The 12,784-nt window shown below is 36.0% G+C and overlaps 1 protein-coding gene across 1 annotated transcript; it reads right to left on the bottom strand.

Annotated features, from left to right (window-relative positions):
* Positions 1–8,813: 8,813 nt before the first annotated feature.
* LOC133284159 (spermidine coumaroyl-CoA acyltransferase-like) lies at positions 8,814–10,154 on the bottom strand. The gene has a single exon (XM_061481147.1). It carries the CDS (start codon positions 10,152–10,154, stop codon positions 8,814–8,816), a length of 1,341 nt encoding a protein of 446 aa, XP_061337131.1.
* Between the last annotated feature and the right edge of the window lie 2,630 nt (positions 10,155–12,784).

Here is a 12,784-nt window from a genome sequence, read left to right as displayed (position 1 = left end):
CACAGGACCGGTACTACAATTGGTTCATACATAAAAAAATTATTCAGGAGAGAACAATCAGTGAGAATCTGAATGAAGATTGTCCCGTGAGGAGAACCATAGAGAAGAGACAGTGGCAGCATTTGGTGCAATTCCCTACAGTCAGCTCTAGCATCATACTAAAAGAATTCTGTGCCAATGCTGATCCAGAAACAATTGACCGGACCAGGAAGAGTTGGGTGCGGGGGAAGGAAGTCTCCTTTACAACTTTTCAAATTGAGAGGTTCCTAAAAACCTCTTGGGATGCTACCAAGAGATGTCACTTCACCCAGACTTTTAACAAGCTACAGCCTACTGAAGGGCTGTATCTGGAGGAGATGCCTGACATTGCTGAGAGAGTCAGGATAGCAATTACCCAGCCACAGTCTGCTTGGAAGCCCAAGAGTGGTCAGCCTGATGTGCCCGAAAAATTAGATAGGCTGGACCTTAATGAAGAGGCTATTTTCTGGAATTCTTTCATTAACTCCAACATTATCGCTTCCACCAATCTGAGTGATGTTAATGTGGAGCGAGCAGTACTGTTGTATACTCTCTTGGGAGAGAAGAATCTCCACATTGGAGCTATTCTGTCTGATAGGATAGTTTCCATCATCACTCAGGGAAAGCCTGACCATCGCCTAGCACATTGTTCATTGATTGAACAACTATGTGTGCAGGCTGGAGTAGAGATACCAGAGGAGGAGCCCCGAGATGTAAAGCTGAAGAGGGAAATGACGCAGAGTCATTATTGGGCAATGAGGAATGAGTCCCGCAGGCAGGCCATCTGGAAGGCCTCTGACGGCGTATTACCACCACCACCACCAGCATCACCTGAGCCAGATGATGAGCCACCAGCGGCAACCATGGCCCCCACAGCTGATTCCCTCCTACTCCAAGCTATAGACCAGCGCCAGCAGAAGATGATGATTCAGAACTAGTACATGATGAGCATGATGGAGAAGCTATGCATCGACAGAGGGATTGACACGGCTAGCTTCAGGCTGCAGTTTCCACCACCACCACCTCCTGCGCAGGCTGAGCCACCTGTAGCTCTTACTGATGCTGCTGATCCTGTTGCTGATGATGCTGCTATAGCTGATCTTGATGTTGATGCTGTCATGGACGACGCATGATGTTATATTTTCCATATCATCACTATCACTCACTGCACCCTGACATTTACTTAGGCATTTCATTTTGATGTTTTCAGTACTTTGTTAGTTTATATGGTTGGATTATTTTTTCTTATGCAGTACATTTCATGATTATTCTGTGTTTACTATTTAACAAGTGTGTGTGCGTGTTCCATCTGGCAGAATTAGCCCTTCGACTAGTATAGTTTGTTGCTGAGGACAACAACGTTCTAAATCTGGGAATTGTCGCATGCTGTATGCGAGACTTGCTAAATACTGCGGAACTACAACACGGAAAGGACATCTACACAGAAATTTTTCTGAAAAAGGGGAGATATTTTAACCTTCAATTTTTTTATTATTTGCTGTTTTTAGTTAGATTAAATTTTTTTTTTTTAAAAAAAAAAAAGAGAATTTTTTTAGAGAATTCCTAAACAAGCAGTTCCAGAATGTTCTAAGCTTACTCAGTAAGTAATTAGATTGAGTTGGATGAAGCATTATATCTGTGAGCAATTAATTGTTTTAATCTGAGAATGATGTCTGCTCGTTTTTATAACTGTTTTGTTGAATTTTTTTTGATAATGCTTGATGTGAAACTTTGAATTGCGATTCTAGTTGAATTATAACTGTAAGGATTTGAGCCTAAACAGAAAATTTTCTTTTTGAGAGGCCTCATTGTAGTAGTTTCTAGAACTTGAACTGTTTCTCTGGCTTGCATGCATGACTGAAATGATAAGGGCTTTTTTTTTGATAACTTAGAGCCAAACAGCCTGCCCATAAGAATTTCCATTATTAAGCCCCCTTTGAGCCTTAAACCAGTTCATTCAAACCTGATGAAAATTGCTTAATCCTGTTCCTCTTGACACACCTTGAGAGATTGAATGCTGATTAAAGAAGAAAAGTCAAATTACTTCTCAAAAAGGAAAAGTTCAGTAGTTGAACAAGGAAAAGAAAAAAAAAATAATTACAGCTCAAAAGAGAACAGAAAGAAAACATCTGCAAACAAGGAAAGAAAAAGGTAGTGAAAAAAGGGAAAGAATCCCAAGTTTGTAAAATAAGGCAAAGCCTTGAAGAGAAGGAAGTATTGTTAAAATCAGTATTTCAATCTCTCCAATCAGCTTCTGACCAAAAGATTCTCACCCCCAAACCAGGCCAAGTTACAACCTATCAAAGACCTTTTGATCAGTCGATGCATGTCAAATGGATTCCTCATTCTTAGGAATTGAGAATAAGTTCAAGCCTATGGAATTCCTACTACACTGATGGATAAGTGTGAAACCCTTAAACACTGAGTGAGATGAGAGTACATTTAAACTGTTGAGGAATATTCAAGCTGGAGTCTAAATTCTAGATATAACTGAAAAGCATTGTTGAAAATTTTAAACAGAGAGTTATACATGCATAGCAATCTGAGTTCTTAAGTTGTTGTGTTTCATGTTTTCACTGAATTATTCTTTGCTGATAACTTGAATCTATTACATTGCTGAGGACAGCAAAGTTCAAATTTGGGAATTGTTTGATATGCGCTCAGCAAATAAGGAAATCTAACCAAAAAGAGAAAGAATGTGATTAAATCTTAAGCAAAAAGGGCAATAATCACTGTTGATCTGTCAAATTCTTAATCAGAGATTGCATACTGATTTTATGTTGATTTCGAAGGAAAATAGACAAATTGGAGCTAAAGAGGAAAAGATAAACTGAAGGCCCACGCTCACAGCGTGGGTATGACACTCATAGCGTGAAGAGATCCTTTTCACACAGAGACAACAACGCTACTAGCGTGAGACTCATGCTAGTAGCGCCAGAGGTTCGAAAACAGGCAGAAGCTACCATGCTACTAGCGTGGGATTGACGCTAGTAGCGCCGACCTTTTTCACAATCCACGCTTGCAGCGTGGCAGCCACGCTAGTTGCGTGGTGCTCCAGAATATAGAAGAAAAACTCCCACGCTCACAGCGTGGGAACCACGCTAGTGGCGTGGGAGGCGCGGACAAATCAACTTATATCTTCGTTTAAATCAGAGACAAGATTACAATGAGATGCGAAAAAGATTAGATCAAGATTCTCCACTAGGTCAAAGACTTTATAAATAGAGACTCAGACCTCAAGAGAAAAAGACACTTTTGCACAGGAGAAATTGCGAGCGACAGGAATCGGAGCAAGCTTTCGGTGACTGAAGATCAAGATTTCTTCTTCCATTCTTTCTGGTTATTTCTAGTTTTTATGAATTCTTTTGAATATTTTGTTTTGTCAGACATGAATATGTCTGGCTAGTCTTTTATATTGTGGTAAGGGTCACAACCCTTGATGTGAACCCCTTGTATTTTGGTTAAGTTTATGGTTAATTATTTAATTGAATTTATTTTACTCTATTCTTCATCCCATAATTCTTTTAGAATTCGCGACTATATTAGGATTGCGAGGGTTAAGGTTTACAATAGGAATATTAGGATTTTAATTTCTGACAAAGGGTAAGATAATTGTTCATGTATGTACTAGGGATAGGCTATATGAACTGCAAATGTGGAAAATTCACTGGGCTTAAAGATTAACTTGAAAAGGGATTTCTAAGGGATTAGGATTCTAATAGAGTTAATAAGGTTAAGATCACTAAGGGATTAGGGCTTAACTCATTAATTATAGATGGTGAATTATTTGGTCAATTGGATAATTAAAGATAAATATTAATCAATATTACAAGGTGGGGATCAGAAAGGTGTTGGAGTCCTTTACTGCAATAGTTTCTTTACAATATTTTCTCAACTCTCAACTTTTGATTTTAAGTTTTCAATCTTCTCTTTGAATTGTTCACGAAATATTGAATAGTTCACAATTGTTACAACCACTATTACTTTCAAATCAACTCTTGTTCTTCCATTCTTAAAAGGAACAATTAATTGATATTCGACCCAATCCCTATGGAGACGATACTCTACTCATTTTTTATTACTTGGTACGATCGGTGCACTTGCCGATTTTTCACAACACGTAACACCACATACATATCATAAGCAATTGCACTTAACAGCTCATTGGCATTTCCATATAACAGTACATGAAAACACATCATGCATACAACCATCCCCCCATGGGAAATGGTAGAACCAACAATGGCTAAACCGAGGACACAGAAGCTTACCTTGCAAGCTAACAATCCAAGCCAAGAGTCCAACCAATGCTCAAAGTTCAAACACAGCAGAATCACAATCTGATTTGGACCAGAAATTATATTAATAAACATAGCTCATAAGCATAAACATAAAGACGACGTTTCTCTTTTACGTTTTACGTCTTAAGGCTTCTCACAAAGCCCTTAATCCCTTGATTCTGACTTAACTTAATCATTACAGAAGTTAAACTTCAACAATCTAGGGTCCACAAACCCATAGATCAGTTCTGTATGAACATTAAGCTACTGTTCTTTGAAAACCCAAAATATCTGGATATTCGTCGGGGGCATATTCGGATATCAATATCTGGATATCTGACTGGAAATATCCGGATATCAATATCCGGATATTCAGAAACCCGTATCCGGATATTTCTAACCTAATATCAGGATATTTCGTGGCAGAACTCAGATTCTGCATTTCACGAGATATCAATCCAAAGGTTCCATTTTTACTGATTACAGAAGCTTAAACATGCATTTCTATTTGTGTTTAAGCTTACCCAACCTTAAGTTATGATCTTTAGCTTGTTACATGCATCAATGTTCCATTTTTAACCATTAAACTCATGGTCAAAGGTCATGAAGCTTACCCAATCTAAAAACTCAGAAAAGGTTGCTCTTGGAGCTCACCAAACCACTTCAAAGATTCTGACTTTGAAGGAAAATGAAAATGACATACCAAAGGTTGGTTTTTGTACCAAAGATCACTCCTTGGAGCTCCCACAACCAAGGAAATGGCTCCCAACACCCAAACAAAGAAACTCAGCCCCACAATAACCAAAAACAGTGGCTGAGCAACCAGAAAAGAGCTCCCCTTCACACTCACAAGACACTCAACTATGTGTTTGATGAAGAAACCAAGAAGAAAGATGACTTCTTGGCTCTCAAGGTGATGATGAAGAAAGGAAAAGCAAAGGGAGAAGCACTCAGCAGCTGAGCACTCACGTAGGAAGCCAATATGGCCTAGGGTTGTGTGCAAAAAGAGTATATATAGTGGTTTAAGTCTTAAACACACAGTATTAGCGCTAATTGCTACGCTTAGTATTTTAATCCCAAACTTTGGAATCTGAACCTACTCATTTTTCTAAGATTTTTCATATTTTTATTTTATTTTTCGCAGAACCTTTCTGATACGCGCTTTTCCATAGCCAGTATCAGTTCTGGCACAAGTTCTCATTATTTTAAATTGAAACTTGTTTTACAAGTCCTACATATTATTCTAGGAATATTCATGCACTTATTATAATTTTTCGGGACACTTCATCGATACGCATTTATACCGAGTAACAGAACCGGTATTTGCACTTTTCGTCAGAAAAATGACTTTTAGCATTATTACTCACTTACTATAATTATTAAAACCTCATAATAATTATTAGGGTCAATTATAGAATTATTTCCTAATTTCACACATTTAATTAATTATTTTTCTTAATTAACGGTGCAGGTCCTTACAATCTTCCTTCCATGGTTACAAATGTCACTTGACTCTGTCGACTAGTCATTAGTGCAGAGTGTAACGAAAAAATAGCATACCAACGTGATCTACGACAACGAAACTATTATTTCCCTTGTTAGTCCTCATAATTTCTCACAAATGCCTTAAAGCTAGAGAAATTAAATAGTTTATAAAGAAACCATCATGCACTCAAATATAATGTTGACCACAGGCTCATTGGACCTAACAACACTAAGTTTTATGGTATTATTAAGTCTCAAACTCCAATATAGTGTTAACCACAAATATGATCTTGATAACACTGAATTCCAAAATCTCATTATTATGCCTCCAACTCCAATATAATCTCAACCACGAGAAAAATGAATATTCTGCTATTAACCTTGAGGCAATACATTGACCAATCAAGGGTTTGTGGTGGGAACATGTTCATTATGTATTTAATTGAACACATTTTATATATTTAAGGCCATAAACAGGTCATAATTATATCCTAGACTTAATTTTTTTTAATATATGTAGATTTTCAATACATATCTTATGCAATATTCATTTATATGGGTTAAACTAATCTCATGTTGAAGGAAGAGTTGAATGTAAATGCCTTATAATTATTAAACATGATTAGTTGAGGATAATTTGTAGAGAAATTATATATGATTTTACCTAATACTTGAATTTTCTTTTTTATTTATTTATTTCTTTTATAATATATTTTGTGTGGTTATCGTATATAATTTTTTTTTATCCTTACAAAAACTATATAGGCTTGCAGCCCAGTATAACAACTTTTTACAAATATTTAAATATTTTATGAATTTTTATGTATAAAATATAAGTTAGTTTTTGTATATTAAGTCGAGATATACGATTCAATCGATGACCCACTGCCAGTGACTCAGCCTAGTCAATACCAGGTCAACAGATAGCATAAATCCCTCGAGTATTCATTCCAATCAATTCTCAAAATTACAGCCTTGAAAGTTATATATATCGTGGAACATTGTAACCTCTCAAACTTCAGGGTTTGACAGAACAAGTCTCATGATCAAATTTTATAGGGTTTAATATTTTTATTTTTATAGCATAAATATTTTTTTCCGTCACATTCTTATCAGAATGAGTAAATCACATTATAAAGAACATTAAAGAAAGAGAAAATGTTAATAAAATCGACGTAATTTGGGTGTTCTAGTGTTGAATCTTCCGAAAGGGTGTTAGAGGAAGATACCCTTTGCAGAGATGTGGTCACCTGTCTGCAGCGGTGAAAGTGTTTGATGAAATGCCTGAGAAGAGTTAGACAGAGAAAAAAGTTTAGGGATTACAGCAGATTTAACATTTTATGGAAGGTAACCGTAAACGTTCCAGTCTTGATTATTGGTTGAACATGTGTCAACCCTTCATTTTACCATGCTTTTGTTTTATGTTTACAGTTATTTTGGCTGATCTGTTGCTGCAACTCCCTGATTGCATCATTTACGCACAATCTGTATCACATCTTTTAGCTTAAGGTAAGCGGGTGGATTATTTGCTATATGTCAAGAAACATTTCAACTCATATACTCTTTTATATATTTTTATATTATATTATTCCTTTAACTTATCATGTAAATAGCGTTTCAACTGAAAAACTTAAGGTGTTAATTGGAGAAAGTTTTCTATTATATTATTCCTTTAACATCATAGTTTAGAGTTGGTGGTGAGTGGGGAAGTATTTTAGGGCTAGGAAGGTGATGGATGTGGGATCTGATACTAGCAACGGAAAATTAACAAATTCAAACTTCGAACAGCAATTGACCAATTCCAACTTGCAACAACACTTGATCAAATTATTATTAGATGCAAATGAAATCAATTGCTAATAATAAATGTAACACTCTCCATTAATTATTACAGTGGGAAGAACAAAACAAAAAGAGAGATGTAAGATTTACATATTTCCATGCATGATAACGGTAACAAAATTTAAATATTACTTTTTTAATAAATAAATATATAAATGTAACTATTGACGTAGGTATAGCAGTCAAACACGTCCACATGAGACGTGACCCAGTGAAGAGAGATACGCCCATGTGCGGCGTGACCTAAGAGAGAGACACGCCCACGTGCGGCGTGACCTAAGAGAGAGACACGCCCACATGAAATGTGACCTCCCTAGGCTATAATCATGGAGAGAATAACAACAACAAAAAATTAAGATGGGTTCTTCAAGATATGTAATAGGAATCATGAATGTGAATTTTAAACCTTATAATAAAAAAAGACTACGGAACTTGACTTGCTTGGTCAACTCCAACTAGTTTTTGTTTTGTTTAATGCTCTATGCTCTTTAATCACTCCTCCATTTTTTTTGCTTTTCTAATTTTCTCTTGGTTGATTTTCTTTTCCCGCCATGAGAACCGAATCCGAATATTCGATGCGGTGTGGTCAAGCAGACATCAGAGAGGATTTGCCAATATTTGCGAAGAATTGTACTGAGTGTGGGTTTACTTTAACCACAAATGGAAACAGCTTATACTTAGCAAATCCATCCAAATATTTTAAGTCTTGTGGTGGAGTGTGGGTTCTCATAAGAGAAACGTGGAAATATTGTACATATAAGAATTGTATTAATTAAGGGCGTCATGCTTCATGTGGGCGTGTTTCTCTTCTAGTCATATTTTATGTGGGCGTGTCTTTCTCTTAGATCATGTCTTACATAGATGTGTTTTTCTCTACTGGGTCACGTCACATGTGAGCGTATCTCTCTCTTGGTCACATCTTATGTGGGCGTCTCTCTCTTAGGTCACGCTTATCTCTCTTTACTAGGTTATACTCCATGTAGACGTGTTTGACTACTATATCTCCGTATATAATTTTAAAACAACTACATTTATATAATTATTTATTAAAAAAACAATATTTAAATTTTTTTTCCGCACGATAACACCAAAGACTCATCAGAGCACAACAATAATGGTAAATGACGAAAGAAATAAAAAAAAATTGCAGATACCATGCATTTGTTCCTCTTTGATTTACCTTCCTGGCTAGGGTTTAATTGACCGGAGAGCTTCCATCTCCTCCCTGAACTTGGGCATGGCAGCAATAGGGAGGGATGAGAAAATCCTAACTCCTCCTTTCATTGATGGATCAAAGTTATTAGGAGACGCGAAAATGCACAAATCCACGGACTGAAACAAGTCGCATGGGGCGGGTATTATATTTACAGGTTCCTCCCAACCAAAATCCACCCTTTCCAAGAAACCCAAATGCTTCCACTCAGTCAAAGTCGTGAGTGCCATGTTATGATCCTCTTGTTTCGTCTCCAAAGTGTTGATTGTGTTTCTGATATAATCAGTGGTAAAAGCAACATTTTTAGTCTCCTTGATGAGCTTCACGATCTCTGATAGTGGTCGTTCGTTGAGTTCCCTCACTGTTAGCACAACATTTGCATCCACAATAGCATTCCCATAATAGCCATCAGGCAAAGGAGAATCCAGCAAGTGCGGTCTCACTCCCACCATGATGTCTAGCATAGTTTTCCCATCGTAGCTCAGTTTTAAGGCTCTGGCTCTTGACCTCCACACATAGGCAGCAAGTGATTCAAAAGTTGTGAAGCTTTCGTTCTCCATACTCATCTTGAGTCTTCTTATGCTCTCACTGTCCACTTTAAAGCATTCGTGCATAAGAACTGTTGTTGGCAGAAACGGTGAAACTGCAGCACAAGCCTCATCCATGGGGCTTTGCAATGGTTGCTTAGTTATTGTTCCAACTAGTCTCTCTCTATCCCACACAGGTTTCACGGAGGGCTCACTTTTTCCACTTGCAAGTTCAGCTAAGGCTGTGAAGAATTGAGATGCTCCATAACCATCACAAATAGAGTGTAACACCCCAATTCCAATTGTGAAACCCCCACATAGAAATTTGGTTACCTGGAACACCATGGGATATTGGTAGCCATTTTCCTCTTGAGAATTAGAAAGATGAAACACCAGATGTTTGGTAATTTTTGTATCAGTGCCATCCAAGTAATGAAGAGAAGTAAGGTCGCAGTTTGCGATTGCCTCCAAGAATGGAACACCGTCTGCGTTGCAGTTGACTCTAAGTTTTCCATCAACGTGTTTCACTAGCCTACCTGCAAGAGGATAATAATAAAGCAAAACCTTTGAGAGTGCTTCTTTGATCACATGAACAGGGTCTAGAACTTGGCCATTAGGGGTATCATGATTTGCTGATCTATATACATGAACGGTTTGACAAAGACTATTAAGGTCGGGTCTATTGTCAAGTGTAGACATAGAAAGAACTGAAGAAGGTGTGGGATTTGATGGTTTCACAAGTACAACTTCTTTCATGTCAAGCTTGAGGGATGCCTTCTCACATGCCATGGAAAACGGTGGGGAGAAACGCGGCAAGGAAGAATTTAATTATATAAGAGATAGCCAGCATCAACTTTCAACTGGTAACAATAACAATAACAAATCATCCCCTTATATAACAGTTAACATTACTAATTAACAATAAATTAAAGTTATAAGTTGCGAAAAGTCAGTACTACAGCTACACTAGTAAAATCTGTAAATAGAAATAAAAAAAAAACCTACCTAGCATTTTTAAGTTAAAAAAGACTTACTATTGGATCATTGAAAATAGGCTCGTCACTAATAAATAATATTATTCTGTTGAAGTAAACCTGTTATATATATATATTCAAATCTTCCTTACCACACCGTTTTCCATTGCATGTGATGTGACAATTTTTAGTTGCCGCTTATCATTATTAATTGTTGCTATTTCTGAATCTTTTCGTATTATTTATGAACTCGCATATAACGGTTAACGGACCGAGTTGAGCCATATTTTGATTTTAAAGGCAAAGACTGTGTTTAAATATGTCAGTATGTCCTAATCTGTTAACTGTTATGAATTTCCTGAATTATTTATAAAAAATAAAAGTCTGGTTTAACATGTTAAAAAAATAAGATAACAAAAATTTATTAAAATAGAATATACGATCAACAAAACTAATAATTTCACAAAGATTCATAAATTTAATGTATATCCAGATAACATAATATAAAATAAAACCAGTAAAAAAATCCGTTTAACCAATAAATTTTAGTACAGTTTCCTATTATGTTTTCGTATAAAGAATGGAATATCATACGTGTTCTAAGTGTACCTACATTAATTAACACCTCTTGGTATTTGATTCAATTCAATGCAAAGAGAAATTGAGTATATAAATTTATTTTTCCCATTGTATCAATAAGGTCATGATCCCTTTCTTGTCTTTTATCTTATCTATTTTTGAGTTTATCTACCACCACCGACTCCAATTAACTTGAATTAAAGGTGCTGTTCATATTGATATTGATATTGATCGTATCAATAAGGTCATTAAATCTTGATTTATTTATCTCTTATTTTACATGTAATGGATTTGCCGAACTCAAGTTTTTGACCGGCCCCTCCCTGCATTTTTTCTTGAACATAAACTACTGCTGAAAAGCATAACAATGAAGGGGTGTAAGCCCCATAAACATAGCAGGGATAGCAGAGAGTAACACCATTCAGAAGAAAAAACAATAACTATGGAATTTTTTTTTTTGCTTTTTTTTTTTTGTAAAGGTGAACTTGAATTATACGACATGGCTTAGAGCCCCATCACGTGGGAGGAGGCTGCTAAATAATTGAGGAGAGTAGCACATGCCTATACGGCATAAAGAGGACAAGAAAAAAAATTTAGGGGAATTCAACATTTCTACATTAAGGGCATGTTTGGTGGTTATGATAGATTATCTATGATGCACGGACACGGGACACGGGACACGACACACTGACACGTTAATTCTAAAAAATGTCATATTTGGACACGTTGGGACACATTTTGATATTAAATAAATTTTTTAATATATATAATATAATTTATATTTAATACATATATGAGTCCATAATAAGTCATATAACCAATCAAATATTTAAATTTCATAACATAAATATAAATATAAATAATTTTTCGTACTTTGTTAATTTTTCATGTCAAATTTCATAACAAAAAAAAATTAATTTATAAATTATTTCTTTTATATTTAGTTAACAAAATAAAATTAAGATTAATAAAAAAAAAAGTGTCCGAGTGTGTCCTAGCGTTGACCGCGTGTCTGAAAAAGTTGACCGCGTGTCCCCAAATGTTGACCACGTGTCGGACGCGTGTCCGAGCGTGTCCGTGTGTGACACGTGTCCGGCACGCAAAATTTTTTCTGATCAGCGTGTCCGTACGTTAGTGTAGATTATTATATCCTATTTTTATTTATTGTTTGATAAACTAACCAGATATGATAAATTTTTCATGTTAACTTGTTTTATCGTGTACGCAATATGATAATTTCTTCGAAGAGGGACTCAACGTGTAAAGAAGAGAAGTAAAGTCGCAGTTAGCAATTGCCTCCAAGAATGGAACACAATTGCAGTTGACTCTTAAGTTTTCCATCAACGTGTTTCAGTAGCCTACCTGCAAGAGGATAATAATAAAGCAAAGCTTTTGAGAGTGCTTCTTTGACCACATGAACAGGGTCTAGTACTTGGCCATTAGGGGTATCATGATTTGCTGATCTATATACATGAACGGTTTGACAAAGACTATTAAGGTCGGGTCTATTGTTAGTGTAGACATAGAAAGAACTGAAAAAGGTGTGGGTTTTGATGGTTTCACAAGCACAACTTCTTTCATGTCAAGCTTGAGGGATGCATTCTCACATGCCATGGAAAACGGTGTGGGGAGAAACGTGGCAAGGAAGAATTTAATTATATAAGAGATAGCTAGCATCAATTTGAACTGTTAACTATAACAATAACAAATCATCCCCTTATATAACTGTTAACATTACTAATTAACTAATAAATTAAAGTTATGAGTTGCGAAAAGTCAGTACTACAGCTACGCGAGTACAATCTGTACATAATAGAAATAAAAAAATAACCTACCTAACATTTTTAAGTTAAAAAAGACTTACTA

The sequence above is a fragment of the Gastrolobium bilobum genome, unplaced genomic scaffold, assembly GCF_033153095.1.
Source record: "Gastrolobium bilobum isolate Gb01-03AN ecotype WA unplaced genomic scaffold, APGP_CSIRO_Gbil_v1 utg214715, whole genome shotgun sequence".
NCBI classification, from domain to species: Eukaryota; Viridiplantae; Streptophyta; class Magnoliopsida; order Fabales; family Fabaceae; genus Gastrolobium; species Gastrolobium bilobum.
Note: the sequence above shows the minus strand (reverse complement) of the source record. Positions and strands in the feature narration are given on the sequence as shown.

Coding starts and splice junctions, on each gene's coding strand:
- LOC133284159 (XM_061481147.1), bottom strand. CDS start 10,154: ATGGCATGTGAGAAGGCATCCCTCAAGCTTGACATGAAAGAAGTTGTA.